We start from the raw sequence: 14,753 nt of genomic DNA, 5'->3' as shown, positions 1-14,753 counted from the left end.
GATGGTGAAACCCTGTCTCTACTAAAAATACCAAAATTAGCCAGGTGTGGTGGTGGGTGCCTGTAATCCCAGCTACTCAGGAGGCTGAGGCAGAGAATTGCTTGAACCCGGGAGGCGGAGGTTTCAGTGAGCCGAGATCATATTACTGCACTCCAGCCTGGCGACAGAGCGAGACTCCATCTCAAAACAAAACAAAACGGCCAGGCGCGGTGGCTCACGCCTGTATTCCCAGCACTTTGGGAGGCCGAGGCAGGTGGATCACAAGGTCAGGAGATCGAGACCATCCTGGCTAACATGGTGAAACCCCATCTCTATTAAAAAAATAGAAAAAATTAGCCGGGCATAGTGATGGGCACCTTTAGTCTCAGCTACTCGGGAGGATGAGGCAGGAGAAAGGTGTGAACCCGGGAGGCGGAGCTTGCAGTGAGTTGAGATTGCGCCACCACACTCCAGCCTGGGTGACAGAGCGAGACTCTGTCTCAAAAAAAAAAAACGAAGTGCAGAATATTTTCTGTATTCATAGTAAGGGAATCATGGTGAGCAAGGGAATCAGAGGCAGCCGTGTCTAGGGCAGGGATTGGCTCTTTTACTCTAAAGGGCAGAAAATATTTTCTGTAAATATTTTCGGCTTTGCATATCATGCAGTCTCTGTTGTAACTGCTCAGCTCTGCTGTAGGAATTCAAAAACAGCTATAGACGATATGTAAATAAACGGGTGTAGCTGTGTTCCAATAAAACATCGTTCATAGACACTGAAATGGGAATGCCATATAATTTTCATGTGTCATGAAAAATTCTTTTTTTAAATTCTTTTCAACCATTTAAAAACATGAGAACATGGGACGATATGGTGCTTGGCGGCCCTGCGAGGCTGGAGCCCGGGGCTGGTGGCCATGTTGTCAGGTGCTCACAGGTTGACAGCAGAGGAGAGGAACCAAGCTATACTCAATCTTAAAGCAGCAGGACGGTCGGAATTAAGTGAGAGAGAGATGCCATCTACGAAGCACTCTCCTTCCAAATTTTTTTTTTTTTTGAGATGGAGTCTCACTCTGTCGCCCAGGCTGGAGTGCAGTGGTGCCATCTCGGCTCACTGCAACCTCTGCCTCCGGGGTTCAAGTGATTCTCCTGCCTTATCCTCCCGAGTAGATGGGACTACAGGCGTGCACCACCACGGCTGGTTAATTTTTGCATTTTTAGTAGAGACGGAGTTTCACCATGTTAGCCAGGATGATCTCAATCCGTTCACCTCGTGATCTGCCCGCCTTGGCCTCCCAAAGTGCTGGGATTACAGGTGTGAGCCATCGTGTCCGGCCTCTCCGTCCAAATTTTTAATCAGGCATTTGGCTTTATGTCCTGAGTTGCCCTACAAGCAGAGAAGATGAATCATCACCCGGAATAGTTCAATGTATAAAACAAGGTCCAGATAACTCCCACCTCACATGACTGTGGTGGACTGACCGAAAGAGATGTGAAGCAGACCATGTTTATTGAAAAAGCAGCTTCTTCTGTGTGATTTCTTCCAAAATATATGTAAAATCTTATACACATCTTAGCTGCAATGTAGGCTGAAGGCAATTTACGTGAACAAATTGAGTTGTTCTTAAGGCATCATCTCTAGAGGCAGAAAAAGAAAAAGAAAAATAACAATTTAAGTTGTGTAAATTTAGTTTGCCTTTATATACTATGTTGTGTAAAATCAGTGCTTAAATACAAAATGATTTAAACTTGAAAAAAAAAATGTGAGAACATGCTAGTGGGATTGTAAAAAGGTATGGCCTCTTTGGAAAACAGCTGGTAGTTCCTCAAATGTTAAACGTGGAGTTACCACAGGACCCAGCAATTCTGCTCCTGGAAATACACCCAGGAGAACTGAAAACAAATGATATCCACACAAAAACTTGTACACAGATGTTCACAGCAGCATTGTTTATAATAGCCAAAAAGTAGAAACCATCTAAATGTCTATCAGCTAATGAATGAATTTTTTTTTTTTTTGAGATGGAGTCTCGTTCTGTCACCCAGGCTGGAGTGCAGTGGCACAATCTCAGCTCACTGCAACCTCCGCCTCCTGAGTTCAAGTGATTCTCCTGCCTCAGTCTCCCAAGTAGCTGGGACTATAGGCATGCGCCACCGCACCCAGCTAATTTTTGTATTTTTAGTAGAGACGGGGTTTCACCATGTTGGCCAGGATGGTCTCAATCTCTTGACTTTGTGATCCGCCTGCCTCGGCCTCCTAAAGTGCTGGGATTACAGGTGTGAGCCACCGTGCCCAGCCATGAATGAATTTTTAAAATGTGGTATATACACATAGCTAAAAAAGGATTGAATGTTGGATAGAAGAAAGACTTAAGTACATTTAAATTTTAAAAAGTTTATTTGGCTGGGTGCGGTGGCTCACACCTGTAATCCCTGCACTTTGAGAGGCTGAGGTGGGTGGATCATGAGGTCAGGAGTTCAAGACCAGCCTGGCCAGGATGGTAAAACCCCATCTCTACTAAAAATACAAAAAATTAGCCAGGTGTGGTGGTGGGCACCTGTAATCCCAGCTACTCGGGAGGCTGAGGCAGAGAATTGCTTGAATCCAGGAGGCAGAAGTTGCTGTGAGCTGAGATCGCGCCAGTGCACTCCAGCCTGGGCAACAGAGTGAGACTCTGTCTCAAAAACAAACAAACAGAGTTTATTTGAAGATCCAGTGATTTGTGAATCAGGGTAGCACCAGACTCCTAGCACTCTGCCAGGAGAGGCAAGAGGGGAAATTTTCGTAAAGTATTTGCAGAAGCAAGACAAAGAAAACAATTTCGATAGGGCAGACAAAGCATTTTCTATGCCAAACAGGGATATCTTTCATTGTTGCTCTGAGTTCAAGATTTTGACCAAGGCATAAGAATGCTTAAAAAGCAGATCTGGTTAATCTGAGAGCCTGACCTTTATAAACAGTTGTCTAGTTCTCCTTTTTAAATTTTTTTTTACTTTGGGGTAGGAGGTAAACAAGCAAAAATGTCAGCAGATTCAGCGTAGGGAGAGGAAGGTAGAAAGAAAGAGAGGTTAGAAACTTTTACCTGCCAGTCAAAAATATATCCCGTTGTTTCTGAGGTGTTTGGAATTGTTTGTTTGTTTAGGTTAAAACTTCCTTATTGTGGCCACCAAAATTCTAAATTATTTTTGGTAAGATTCACTCATTTATCTAGAAAAGCAAATGTTCTGAGATGGAGTCCCAGACTCCCTGAATTTAAACAAACCCATTATTTTCTGTCTTCCTGGAACCTTTTCTACTGGAGGTCTTTTGCTAAACCCAATTTAGTTTCTGTCTGACCCAGTCGGACACCTGAAGCTTCCCTTCAGCACCCGTTCCAGTTTCCGTCATGGCTTCCAAACCCAGTCCAGATTTAGAAATGCCCAAGTAACTCAGTGAACTCAACACAAGTTGTGGAGTTCATACGTCCAAGAGGGCTTCCTGGAGATGGCCTCCAAATGTGTAGCAAGAAGCAGCGAGTGCAGGGGCTCAGTGGGTACTTATGCCCATTTGCTTGTTGCGCCCAGAGGTCGTCATGTGGTGGTGGCTTCAGATCCCACTTATGACACCAGATCCGATTAAAGAAGAACTTGGCCAGGTGCGATGGCTCACACCCGCAATCCTAGCACTTTGGGAGGCCGAGGCAGGTGGATCACGAGGTCAGGAGTTCGAGACCAGCCTGGCCAACATGGTGAAACCCCCACCTCTGATAAAAATACAAAAAATTAGCTGGGCATAGTGGCACATGCCTGTAATCCCAGCTACTCGGGAGGCTGAGGCAGGAGAGTCATTTGAACCTGGGAGGCAGAGGTTGCATGAGCCAGGATCGTGCCATTGCACTCCAGACTGGGCGACAGAGCGAAACTGTCTCAAAAACAAAAACAAAAACAAAAGCAACAACAAAAAAGAGAGAATACTTTGGAAATGAGCAAGAGTGGTATTCACTGCCAATGAATGAAACCTCCTCAGAGAATAAAGCCCTTGGTCTGAGGTCTTACCGTGTCATAGTTTTCTTTTGCTGTGTAACAAATTACCCTAATACATAGTAGCCTAAAACAACAGACATTTATTATTTTGGACAGTTTCTGAGGGTCAGGATTCTGAGTGGGGCGGGATGTCCTGGCTCAAGGTGTCTCGTGAGGTTGCATTCACGCTAGAGCTGCAGTCTTCCAAAGGCTTGATTGAGTCTGGAGGATCTGCCCCCGAGCCCATGTGTGATGCTGTTGGCAGAAGGCCTCAGTTCTCTGGCACGTGAGGTTCTCCACAGGGCTCCTCACGACAGGCATCTGCCTTCCCCGAGAGCAAGTGATCCACAAGACAGCATGACCGAGACAGGAGCCGCAGTGCCTTTTATGACTTAGCCTCTGAAGGCACACACTGTCTCTTGTGCTTTATTTTGTTCACTAGAAGTGAGTCACTAAGTCCAGCCCACTCTCACGAGGAGGGGAATCAGGTTCTACCTCTTGAAAGGAGGAGTATCAGCCGGGCACGGTGGCTCACACCTGTAATTGCAGCACTTTGGGAGGCCGAGGTGGGTGGATCATCAGGTCAGGAGTTTGAGACCATCCTGGCCAAGATGGTGAAACCCCATCTCTACTCATCTCTACTAAAAATAAAAAAATTAGCCAGGCGTGGTGGTGGGTAATCCCAGCTACTCGAGAGGCTGAGGCAGAGAATTGCTTGAACCTGGGAGGTGGAGGTTGTAGTGAGCCAAGATCGCACCACTGCACTCCAACCTGGGTGACAGAGTGAGACTCTGTCTCAAAAAAAAAAAAAAAATCCTTTGATCAACATCTCTTCAACACCTTGCCCTTCTAACTATCCTGGACATATTTTTAAAACCACACCCTCTCTCACTGCCAAACTGTGACTTGTGACCTCTGAGTTAGCCCGACAGGCCACCCTTTGTCACTGCCAAACTGTGACTTGTGACCTCTGAGTTAGCCCAACACTCCTAAGCTCTGCTCTCTCCGGACCCCAGTTCTCAACATCAGCACCTCGGTTCAGCTGGCAGCCTCCATGCCTTCAGGATTCCAGCCTGCACAGACTCCAGACCCTACGGCCCCAGTCGCCTACTTCCCATACTTCGACAGGACCTACCTGGGGGTGGCCGCGTCACTCAACGGGGGCAATGTGCTGGCCACGTTCGTCCACATGCTGGTTCAGTGGATGGCAGATATAGGTAAGGTGTGGCCCACACAGCGCTGTGTTCTCTGCCTGTCCTTTCTACCCGGCAGGGTCTCGGAGCTTCACGTGCGGTTTCAACGTCCACATTGAGGTCTCAGACCCTGCCAGGTCCTGGCATATTTCTCCCATCCTTTGGGATCTAAGCCTGCGGCCTCTTTTCTTCTTGTCCTCCGAGCTGCCATCACCTACTCTTTTCTTTGGGTCAGGCACCCTTCCCCCAACCTTGACTGTGAACCCTTCCTAACAGTCTCCTCAGCTTTCCCCCGCCCTCCCTGCTCTTTTCCCTTCCTGCTCCCTTCTCTTATTCCTGGGGTAGAATTTATGAAGTTTTCTCTGCTCTCCATGGACAGATGCTCCTCGACTTACAATGGTGCATATTTCACTTACAATGCACTTATATCCTGAGAAGCCTGGCCCATAGGAAGTGCGATGCAGGCTTTTCTTTTTCTTCTTCTTCTTTTTTTTTTTTTTTTGAGACGGAGTCTCGCTCTGTTACCCAGGCTAGAGTGCAGTGGCATGATCTTGGCTCACTGCAACCTCCGCCTCCCAGATTCAGGGGATTCTCCTGCCTCAGCCTTCCGAGTAGCTGGGATTACAGGCATGCGCCACCACGCCTGGCAAATTTTTGTATTTTTACTAGAGATAGGGTTTTGCCATGTTGGCCAGGCTGGTCTTGAACTCCTGACCTCAGGTAATCCACCCGCCTCGGCCTCCCAAAGTGCTGGGATTACAGGCATAAGCCACTGTGCCCGGCCTGATGTAGGCATTTCTTTCTTTTTTTTTTTTTTTTTTTAGATGGAGTCTCACTCTGTTGCCCAGGCTGGAGTGTGCAGTAGTGCGATCTCGGCTCACTGCAATCTCTGCCTCCCAGGTTCATGCCATTCTCCTGCCTCAGCCTCCCAAGTAGCTGATACTACAGGCACCCGCCACCACACCCAGCTAATTTTTTTGTATTTTTAGTACAGATGGGGTTTCACCGTATTAGCCAGGATGGTCTCGATCTCCTGACCTTGTGATCCACCCGCCTCGGCCTCCCAAAGTGCTGGGATTACAGGCATGAGCCACCGCGCTCGGCCTGATGTAGGCATTTCTTAAAGAAGCATGGTGTGGGGTGGAACCCAGGAGAGTGGCTTTGGTTCCCAGCTGTGTCCCTGAGTCATTATTTGGCCTTGGCAAGTCCCTTCCCTTCTGTGTTTTCCCATCTCCAGTGTCTTGTGGTCTTTAGTCCTTGGGTTAGAATTAACTCAACAGCTCATAGCAGCTTTTGCCTCCGTTAGTCCTCACTAAATAGATTGGGGGAGCTGAGGACACAGATACTCTGCTAGAGGCCAGATCTCTCTTCCAGGCCTCCAGCTGGGATGCACCTTCCTTCAGGTACCCCAGAGCTTGGGTCATGGCCCAGGTGTTTCCCAGAGAGGAAGAAGAGTGTGTTTTGACCTTCCCTTACAACCTTTTTTGGTGCTGTGCATGGTGGCATGTGGCTGTAATCCCAGCTATTCAGGAGGCCAAGGCGGGAGGATTGCTTGAGCTCAGAGTTGTTCAAGTCCAGCCTGGGCTACATAGCAAGACCCTGTCTATAAAAAAAAAAACAACACCTTTTTTTCCTGAACTTTTACTGAAGAAAGATAAGCACATGATTTAAAAAATAGCCAGGCACGGTGGCTCATGCCTGTAATCCCAGCACTTTGGGAGGCAGAGGCGGGCGGATCACCTGAGGTCAGGAGTTCGAGACCAGCCTGGCCAACATAGTGAAACCCTGTCTCTACTAAAAATACAAAAGTTAGCCAGGTGTGGTGGCACACACTTGTAATTCCAGCTACTCGGGAGGCTGAGGCAGGAGAGTCACTTGAACCCGGGATGCAGAGGTTGCAGTGAGCTGAAATAATGCCACTGCACCTATGCATTTGCAGAGGTTAAACGTTCCCATGGTGTGACTCCTCAGTAACTCTCTAGATTGGTGGGTCTCGGCACTGACCACACCCTGGAAATACTGTGGAGTTTAAAAACAGCGTTGCATCCTGGTCCCACACCCAGAAATGCTGATTTATTGGACCTGGGGTGTGGGCCTTGAGCATGATGTTTTATAAAAGTTCCTCAGGTAATTCTGAGGCCTGGAGTGTTAATAAGCACTGCTCTAGAACTTTCTCCTCAGAAAGCCTGGTCCACAGGCCTGGAGTACAGTTTCCTCTGGGAGCTTTTAACAAATGCAGAATGTTAGGGTCAGCCCTAGGCAATCTGAGTCCAAGCTATGTGTTAAAAAGATTCCTGGCCAGGCGTGGTGGCTCACACCTGTAATCCCAGCACTTTGGGAGGCTGAGGTGGGCGGATCACGATGTGAGGAGTTCAAGACCAGCCTGACCAATATGGTGAAACACTGTTTCTACTAAAAATACAAAAATTAGCCTGGCGTGGTGGTGTGCACCTGTAGTCCCAGCTACTCGGGAGGCTGAGGCAGAAGAATCGCTTGAACCTGGGAGGCAGAGGTTGCAGTGAGCCGAGATCACGCCACTGCACTCCAGCCTGTGTGACAGAGCAAGACTCCATCTCAAAAAAAAAAAAAAAAGAAAAAGATCCCTGAGTGACTCATCTGTATGTTCAGGTTGGAGAAGCCCTAGGCTGGAGAAGCCCTAGGTCTAGGTCGGGGGCTCCCCAGTGGGCTGTGTGTAAGAATCAACCGCAAGTGTTTACAAATTCCAGCCCTCAGCCTGCAACCAACACCAGTTAAATCGGAAAGTCTGGAGATGGGGCCCACAGTGCTCTCAAGAAACCCCGATGTTGATAACTTTCTTCTTATCAAGGCGATGTTTGCTTTCCCTCAGGTCATGCGGGGTTAGAGATCAAAAGTGATTCTAAGGTCAAAGTGTATTGAAACTGAAGACTTTTTTTTTTTAAGACCAGGTCTCACACTGTCACCCAGACTGGAGTGCAGTGGCACCATCTCAGCTCACTGCAAGCTCTGCCATCTGGGTTCAAGCGATTCTCATGCCTCAGCATCCCAAGTAGCTGGGACTACAGGCACACACTGCCATACCTGGCTAATTTTTGTATTTTTAGTAGAGACGGGGTTTTACCATGTTGTCCAGGCTGGTCTGGAACTCCTGACTTCAAGTGATCTGCCTGTCTTAACCTCCCAAAGTGCTGGGATTACAGGCGTGAGCCACTGCGCTTGCACTTGGCCTTTTTTTTTGGTTTTTGGGTTTTTTTTTATTCATTTGTTTGTTTTAAGAATGCAGAGCTGGCCAGGCATGGTGGCTTACGCCTGTAACCCCAGTACTTTGGAAGGCTGAGGCAGGTAGATCACTTGAGGTCTAGAGCTTGAGACCAGCTTGTCCAGTGTAGTAAAACCTTGTCTCTTAAAAATACCAAAATTAGCCGGGTGTGGTGGTGTGGGCCTGTAATCCCAGCTACCTGGGAGGCTGAGGCAGGAGAATCGCTGGAATCCGGGAGGCAGAGGTTATAGTGAGCCGATTGGATATGTGTCACTGCACTCCAGCCTGAGCGACACAGCGAGTCTCAGAAAAACAAACAAACAAAAACAACAAAAAAAAAACCCCGCAGAGCTAACATGGTGTCAGGGAGAAAAGTCCGACCGGGATTCTAGCTTGACACTGAAAAGCAAGTTGTAGGATGGTCAACTCATCCTTCTTCCTTGGATTTCAGGTGCCCTGTGCACATAACAAGGGTGGTCCAGACAGTGATCGGTCCTGGATCCTGGGATTTCTGATGCGGCTAACGACTCTAATGACATCCATATGATAGTTTTTGTTTGTGTGTTTGTTTTCTTGTTTTAGACGAGTCTTGCTCTTGTTGCCCAGGCTGGAGTGCAGTGGTGCAAGCTCCGCTCACTGCAACCTCTGCCTCCCAGGTTCAAGTGATTCTCCTGCCTCAGCCTCCTGAGTAGCTGGGATTACAGGTGCCTGCCACCACGCCCGGCTAATTTTTGTACTTTTAGTAGAGACAGGGTTTCACCATGTTGGCCAGGCTGGTCTTGAACTCCTGACCTCAGGTGATCCGCCCGCCTTGGCCTCCCAAAGTGCTGGGATTACAGGCGTGAGCCACCATGCCCAGCCAATGATAGTTATTAATCAGTATATGCATTTGGTCCCCTTGGTTAAGAAGCCTGTGTTAGGGTTAGGGCTCACAGCAGCACTTGTGAGACCTCACCCTGATGTGTGGCTCGGGTCTGCACTGAGATAGTGGGCTGGGATCCAGGGCAGAGTATAGCTAGCCTGGCTATAGGAGTCCCTGAGCCCAGAACCACCAGCTGCAGCGGGAGGAGAAGCAGCAAGTAGCGCTGTTCCCACCGTGTGAGAATTCTGTACCATGTCAGCCTGCATTGAGGGGGACGCATGAGCTCACACAGATCTTCTCTGTCTCTGGCAGGCCTGGAGGTCGAAGAATCCACTGTGTATTCATGCATGATCGAGGCAGCTGTGCAGCAGAGAGACACCCACCTGACCATCACCCCAACAGTGCTGGGGGAGAGGCACCTGCCGGACCAACTGGCCTCAGTGACCAGAATCTCCTCCTCTGACCTCTCCCTGGGGCACGTGACCCGGGCTCTGTGCCGAGGCATTGTTCAGAACCTGCACTCCATGCTTCCGATTCAGCAGCTCCAGGAGTGGGGCGTGGAGAGGGTGATAGGCAGTGGGAGTGCGCTGTCCAGGAACGAGGTGCTGAAGCAGGAGGTGCAGAGGGCTTTCCCTTTGCCCATGTCTTTTGGGCAGGATGTGGACGCAGCTGTCGGGGCAGCTCTGGTCATGCTCCGGAGACACCTCAACCAGAAGGAATCTTAGACAGCAAACTCTCGCCAAACGACTGCTGTGAATTTTACCTGATTAACATTCCTGACACCATCTGTGGGTCATCCTTTCCCTGGACTGTTCAGTGGACAGCTTTTAAGCAGTGCTTGTTGTGAGGCCCCATCTCGGCCAAGAACTTACCTTCAGAACATACTCTAATAATGCAGCCAGGAGCCGTCAGCCAGATCCCAAATGAGTGCCTTCCGAAATTGACCCACCTGGGAGCTATTTGCAAATGTCAATGTGGGAGAGAGAGAGCATGAGAGCACAGTAGCCCAGCCTCCTGGTCAGCAGGCTCATCTGTGGTTCACCTGTAGACAGAGAGCAGATCAATGTGTACTTCAGACACCAGAAAGTCTGGTGGCTTTGGTCTCAAGTGGGAAAAGAAGACCTGCCCCATGCCCAGCTTTTGATTATTGTTTTTGGAGACCTGAAGCCCACACTCGGGTCATATGGACTTCTGGAAAAGTTCTTGTCTCCTGGACTGAACCATGTGACCGGAGGCCTCTTTCCTAGTCTCATCCTCCCCTGGCCACAGATGCTTAGCTGGGCCAGGGATTGACCCAAGCGCGATGCAGCAGGCTGGCTCAGAGGACGATGCGGGGCCGTGTGCCGGCCTTCTTGTTGCATGTACTCGGCCTCAGGAGAGCTTGCTGCATCCGGGCCGCCCAGGTCTTCATGGCACAACCGCCTGGAAGGCAGGTTGCAGAGAAGGAGAGGCGGATGGCATGAGCAGCAAGGGGGACTGATGCTGTGCAGCTCACACCACTCCAGAACCTGACAAGGCACCAGCAGGACCCCTTGCAAGGAGCATGTCTGTGCAGCAGTGTTTTTGTCCCTGCACGTTCCAGAAGCCCTCATGGGAAGGGATGCAGCCAGGCAGACTCCTGCCAGATGAGGCAGGTAGTTTATTCAAAGAGAACTCTGTATCCCATAGGCCTAGGCTCTCCTTTCGCTTGGCGTGGGCTTTGCTGGCCCACTGTGTGTTCCTGGCTCAGCAGAAACATCCATTTGAGTCAGCATCCCTGTAGGGATCCCAGAGCATCGTAAGCCTTCCTGTGATTGGTAGGGATGGCTGTGGCGTGGCTTCCAGGAGGGGGCCACCATCACTGTGTCTACTCCCAGACTCCCAAAGGAGCCCAGGCTCAGGCAGGCCTGGCCCAGAGACACCCCGGCAACCACAAGTTTGGGAAGCAGTCGTATTCTCTCTGTCTCTCTCTCAGTATCCACGACAGGTATGAAACATATTGTCTCTTTATAAATGGCATTTTACAAATTATGTGATTATCTGGAAGCTCTAAGATGAGAGCAAATGCCTGATCATGCTGGCCAAATGTCAGATACTAAAGCCCATTCTTGGCCGGGCACGTTGGCTCCCGCCTGTAATCCCAGTACTTTGGGAAGCCCAGGTGGGTGAATCACCTGAGGTCAGGAGTTCAAGACCGGCCTGGCCAACATGGGGATACCCCGTCTCTACTCAAAATACAAGCCGGGTGTGGTGGCACATGCCTGTAATCCCAGCTACTCAGGAGGCTGAGGCAGGAAAATCACTTGAACCCGGGAGGCGGAGGTTGCAGTGAGCCGAGATCGCACCATTGCACACCAGCCTGGGTGACAGAGCAAGACTCTGTCTCATAAATAAATAAATACAAAGCCCATTCTTCCAGAGTCTTGTGCCTTAAATAAAACACACACCCCTCTGCTTTGGGAAGACTGTGCTGAGGCACAGCCACGGAGCTTGGTTCGGGAGGTCGAAGTGCTCTGGGGGAGCATTCGTAGTTCGTCCTCAGAAAAGCCTTGCCCTGGTGTTCTACCAGAAAAATGCCTCCCATCACCCAGGAAAGCTGTCCACAGTAGTCCCCCCTTATCCACGGTGTCCCTCTTCATGGGTTCAGTTATCCACGGTCAACCACGGTCTGACAATATTAAATAGAAAATTCTTCAAACAGTTCCCAAGTTTTCCACCGTGCGTTGTTCTGAGCAGTGTGATGGAGAGTTTCTGCCATGCTGTCTGGGGTGCAAACCATCCCTGTGTCCCCCGCGTCCAGGCCGTAGATGCTCCCCGCCGGTCAGTCACTTAGTCATCAGATCGCCCGTTCTGGTATCACAGTGCTTGTGTTCAGGTCAGTCTTTTTTTACTTCATAAGGGCGCCAAAGCACCAGAGTAGTGATGCTGGTAGTGATGTTGGCTGTTTGGATATGCCAAAGAGAAACTGTAAGGTGCTTCCTTTAAGTGAAAAGATGGGAAGAAAACAGTCATATGCTGAATCTTCTATCTGTGAACTCGTAAAGAAAAAGAAATTCATGGCCGGGCGCAGTGGCTCATGCCTGTAATCCCAGCACTTTGGGAGGCAGAGGCGGGAGGATCACGAGGTCAGGAGATCAAGACCATCCTGGCTTACACGGTGAAACCCCATCTCCACTAAAAATACAAAAAATTAGCTGGGCGTGGTGGCGGGCGCCTGTAATCCCAGCTACTCAGGAGGCTGAGGCAGGAGAATGGCATGAACCTGGGAGGCGGAGCTTGCAGTGAGCCGAGATACGCCACTGCACTCCAGCCTGGGCAACAGAGCTAGACTGTCTCAAAAAAAAAAAAAAAAAAGAAATTCATGCTAGTTTTTTTTTTGCTTTTTTTTTTTTTTTTTTTGAGACACAGTCTCACTGGGTTGCCCAGGCTGGAGTGCAGTGGTGCAATCTCGGCTCACTGCAACCTCTGCCTCCTGGATTCAAGTGATTGTCTTGCCTCACCCTTCTGAGTAACTGAGATTACAGGCTCCTACCACCACACCCGGCTAATTTTTTTGTAGTTTTAGTAGAGATGGAGTTTCACCATGTTGGCCAGGCTGGTCTCGAACTCCTGACCTCAGGTGATCCACCTGCCGCGGCCTCCCAAAGTACTAGGATTGCAGGCAGGAGCCACTGACCCCGGCCTCATGCCAGTTTTGCTGTCACACCTCAAACTGCAAAAGTTATAGTCACAGTGTGTGATAACTTTTATTAGAGTGTATTGTTAAAACCGTTCTACTTTGGCTGGGCGTGGTGGCTCACGCCTATAATCCCAGCACTTTGGGAGGCCGAGGCGGGTGGGTCACTTGACGTCAGGAGTTTGAAACCAACCTGGCCAACGTGGTGAAAACCCGTCTCTACTAGAAATACAAAAGTTAGCTGGGCGTGATGGTGCGCGCCTGTAATCCTAGCTACTCAGGAGGCCGAGGCAGGAGAATCGCTTGAGCTGGGGAGGTGCAGGTTGCAGTGAGCTGAGATCGCGCCACTGCACTCCAGCCTGGGTGACAGAGCGAGACTCTGTCTCAAAAAAAAAAAAAATTGTTCTACTTTATTGTTGTTGTTAATCTCTTACTGTGCCTAATTTATAAATTAAATTACATTACAGATATGTATGTATAGAAAAAACATGGCATATACAGGATCCAATACTAGCCTTGGTTTCAGGCATCTATGCAGGGTCTTGGGACATATCCCCTGTGGATGACAGGGGGTACTGTATTTTTTTTTTTTCTTTTAGACAGAGTCTCCCTCTGTCGCCCAGGCTGGAGTGCAGTGGTGCAATCTCAGCTCACTGCAACCTCCGCCTCCTGGGTTCAAGCAATTCTTGTGCCTCAACCTCCCGAGTAGCTGGGATTACAGGCATGTGTTACCGCACCTGGCTAATTTTTGTATTTTTAGTAGAGATGGGGTTTCACCATGTTGGCCAGGCTGTTCTCGAACTCCTGACCTCAGGTGATCCACACACCTCAGCCTCCCAAAGTGCTGGAATTACAGGTGTGAGCCACCACGCCTGGCCTGCTACTATAATTTTTCTTTTAGCCGAATGAGTTTAAGACGTCGTCGTTGGAGCCCTGAGGAAGGCTGCATGAGAGAGAAGGGTAGGCTGAGTTTACCAGAGTTCTCTGTCTGTTGGGAGGAGCCAGGCCCTCTGATCTCAGAGTGGCAGCCTGTCTCGCCTGCCCAGCATGCAGTGGACGGGGTCTGCAAATATAAGGTTAGGAACGGGATGGACATCCAGCAAGCTCAGGCAGCCCAGCTTTGTGCCTGGTGTGGCCCTGGAACTCTGTCCCCTTTGCAGACTATGCGTCCACTCTGCCTCTGAGGACTGAGCCTTGGAGGGTCCCAGTTTGTCAATGAACAGGGCTGCTCCTGCTGCTTCCATTGCCTGAGGCCTGGAGCCTCCGTCTAGGTGGGGGATGAGTGCAGCTGCCTAAAGTCACAACCACGTGCACAACCCGCCCTCCTTCCCAGGAGGTGCCAGTAAGTGGTTTGAGGCCGGCATGCTTCTGAAGAAGTGGTGAACCAGGCTCCTGTGCTGGCCGTCAGTATCCCGATGCTATGAGCCCACGGCAGGGTTGCACCTTCCCCACAATCTGCTTCGGCCAGTGGGATGTGCACAGAGAATGCCTGTCACTCCTGGGCAGAAGTCTTTAGGAGCCAGTGAGCTACTTGCCACACAATTTGCCACAAGTGACTGGCAGTGCCCCAGAGAGTGGTAGCTCTGTCAGCCTGGGTCCCTGAGTGAGGACAACGTGGTGTAGAGCCCTCACCAACCAGCGAGGGACACACAGTGGGACGGAGAGGTAAGCGCCCTTTGGCGCAGTGGCTCACGCCTGTAAACCCAGCACTTTGGGAGGCCGAGGAGGGCGGCTCACTTGACGTCAGGAGTTCCGAGACCGGCCTGGCCAACATGGTGAAACCCCGTCTCTACTGAAAATACAAAAAAATTAGCCGGGCATGGTGGT

General features: G+C 49.9%; 2 protein-coding genes across 4 annotated transcripts in view; both read left to right on the top strand.

Annotated features, from left to right (window-relative positions):
• Positions 1-11,660, top strand: part of SHPK (sedoheptulokinase) — a 28,009-nt gene extending 16,349 nt beyond the window's left edge. Inside the window, exons 6-7 of one of the 2 annotated variants that reach the window (XM_054459285.2) lie at positions 4,995-5,195; positions 9,584-11,660. In XM_054459285.2, the coding sequence (XP_054315260.2) occupies positions 4,995-5,195; positions 9,584-9,996 (614 nt within the window). In that variant the 3' untranslated portion in view covers positions 9,997-11,660. The remainder of the gene's footprint in view (positions 1-4,994; positions 5,196-9,583) is intronic. The other variant, XM_054459286.2, reaches the window with a different exon arrangement.
• TRPV1 (transient receptor potential cation channel subfamily V member 1) overlaps positions 11,110-14,753 on the top strand; it is a 45,857-nt gene continuing 42,213 nt past the window's right edge. For both annotated transcript variants that reach the window (XM_063655745.1, XM_063655746.1), the window contains exon 1: positions 11,110-11,237. The gene's annotated coding sequence lies outside the window, so the exon portion shown is untranslated. The remainder of the gene's footprint in view (positions 11,238-14,753) is intronic.

The sequence above is a fragment of the Pongo pygmaeus genome, chromosome 19 (genome assembly GCF_028885625.2).
Source record: "Pongo pygmaeus isolate AG05252 chromosome 19, NHGRI_mPonPyg2-v2.0_pri, whole genome shotgun sequence".
Lineage (NCBI taxonomy): Eukaryota > Metazoa > Chordata > Mammalia > Primates > Hominidae > Pongo > Pongo pygmaeus.
This window is presented reverse-complemented; position numbering and strand designations above follow the sequence as displayed.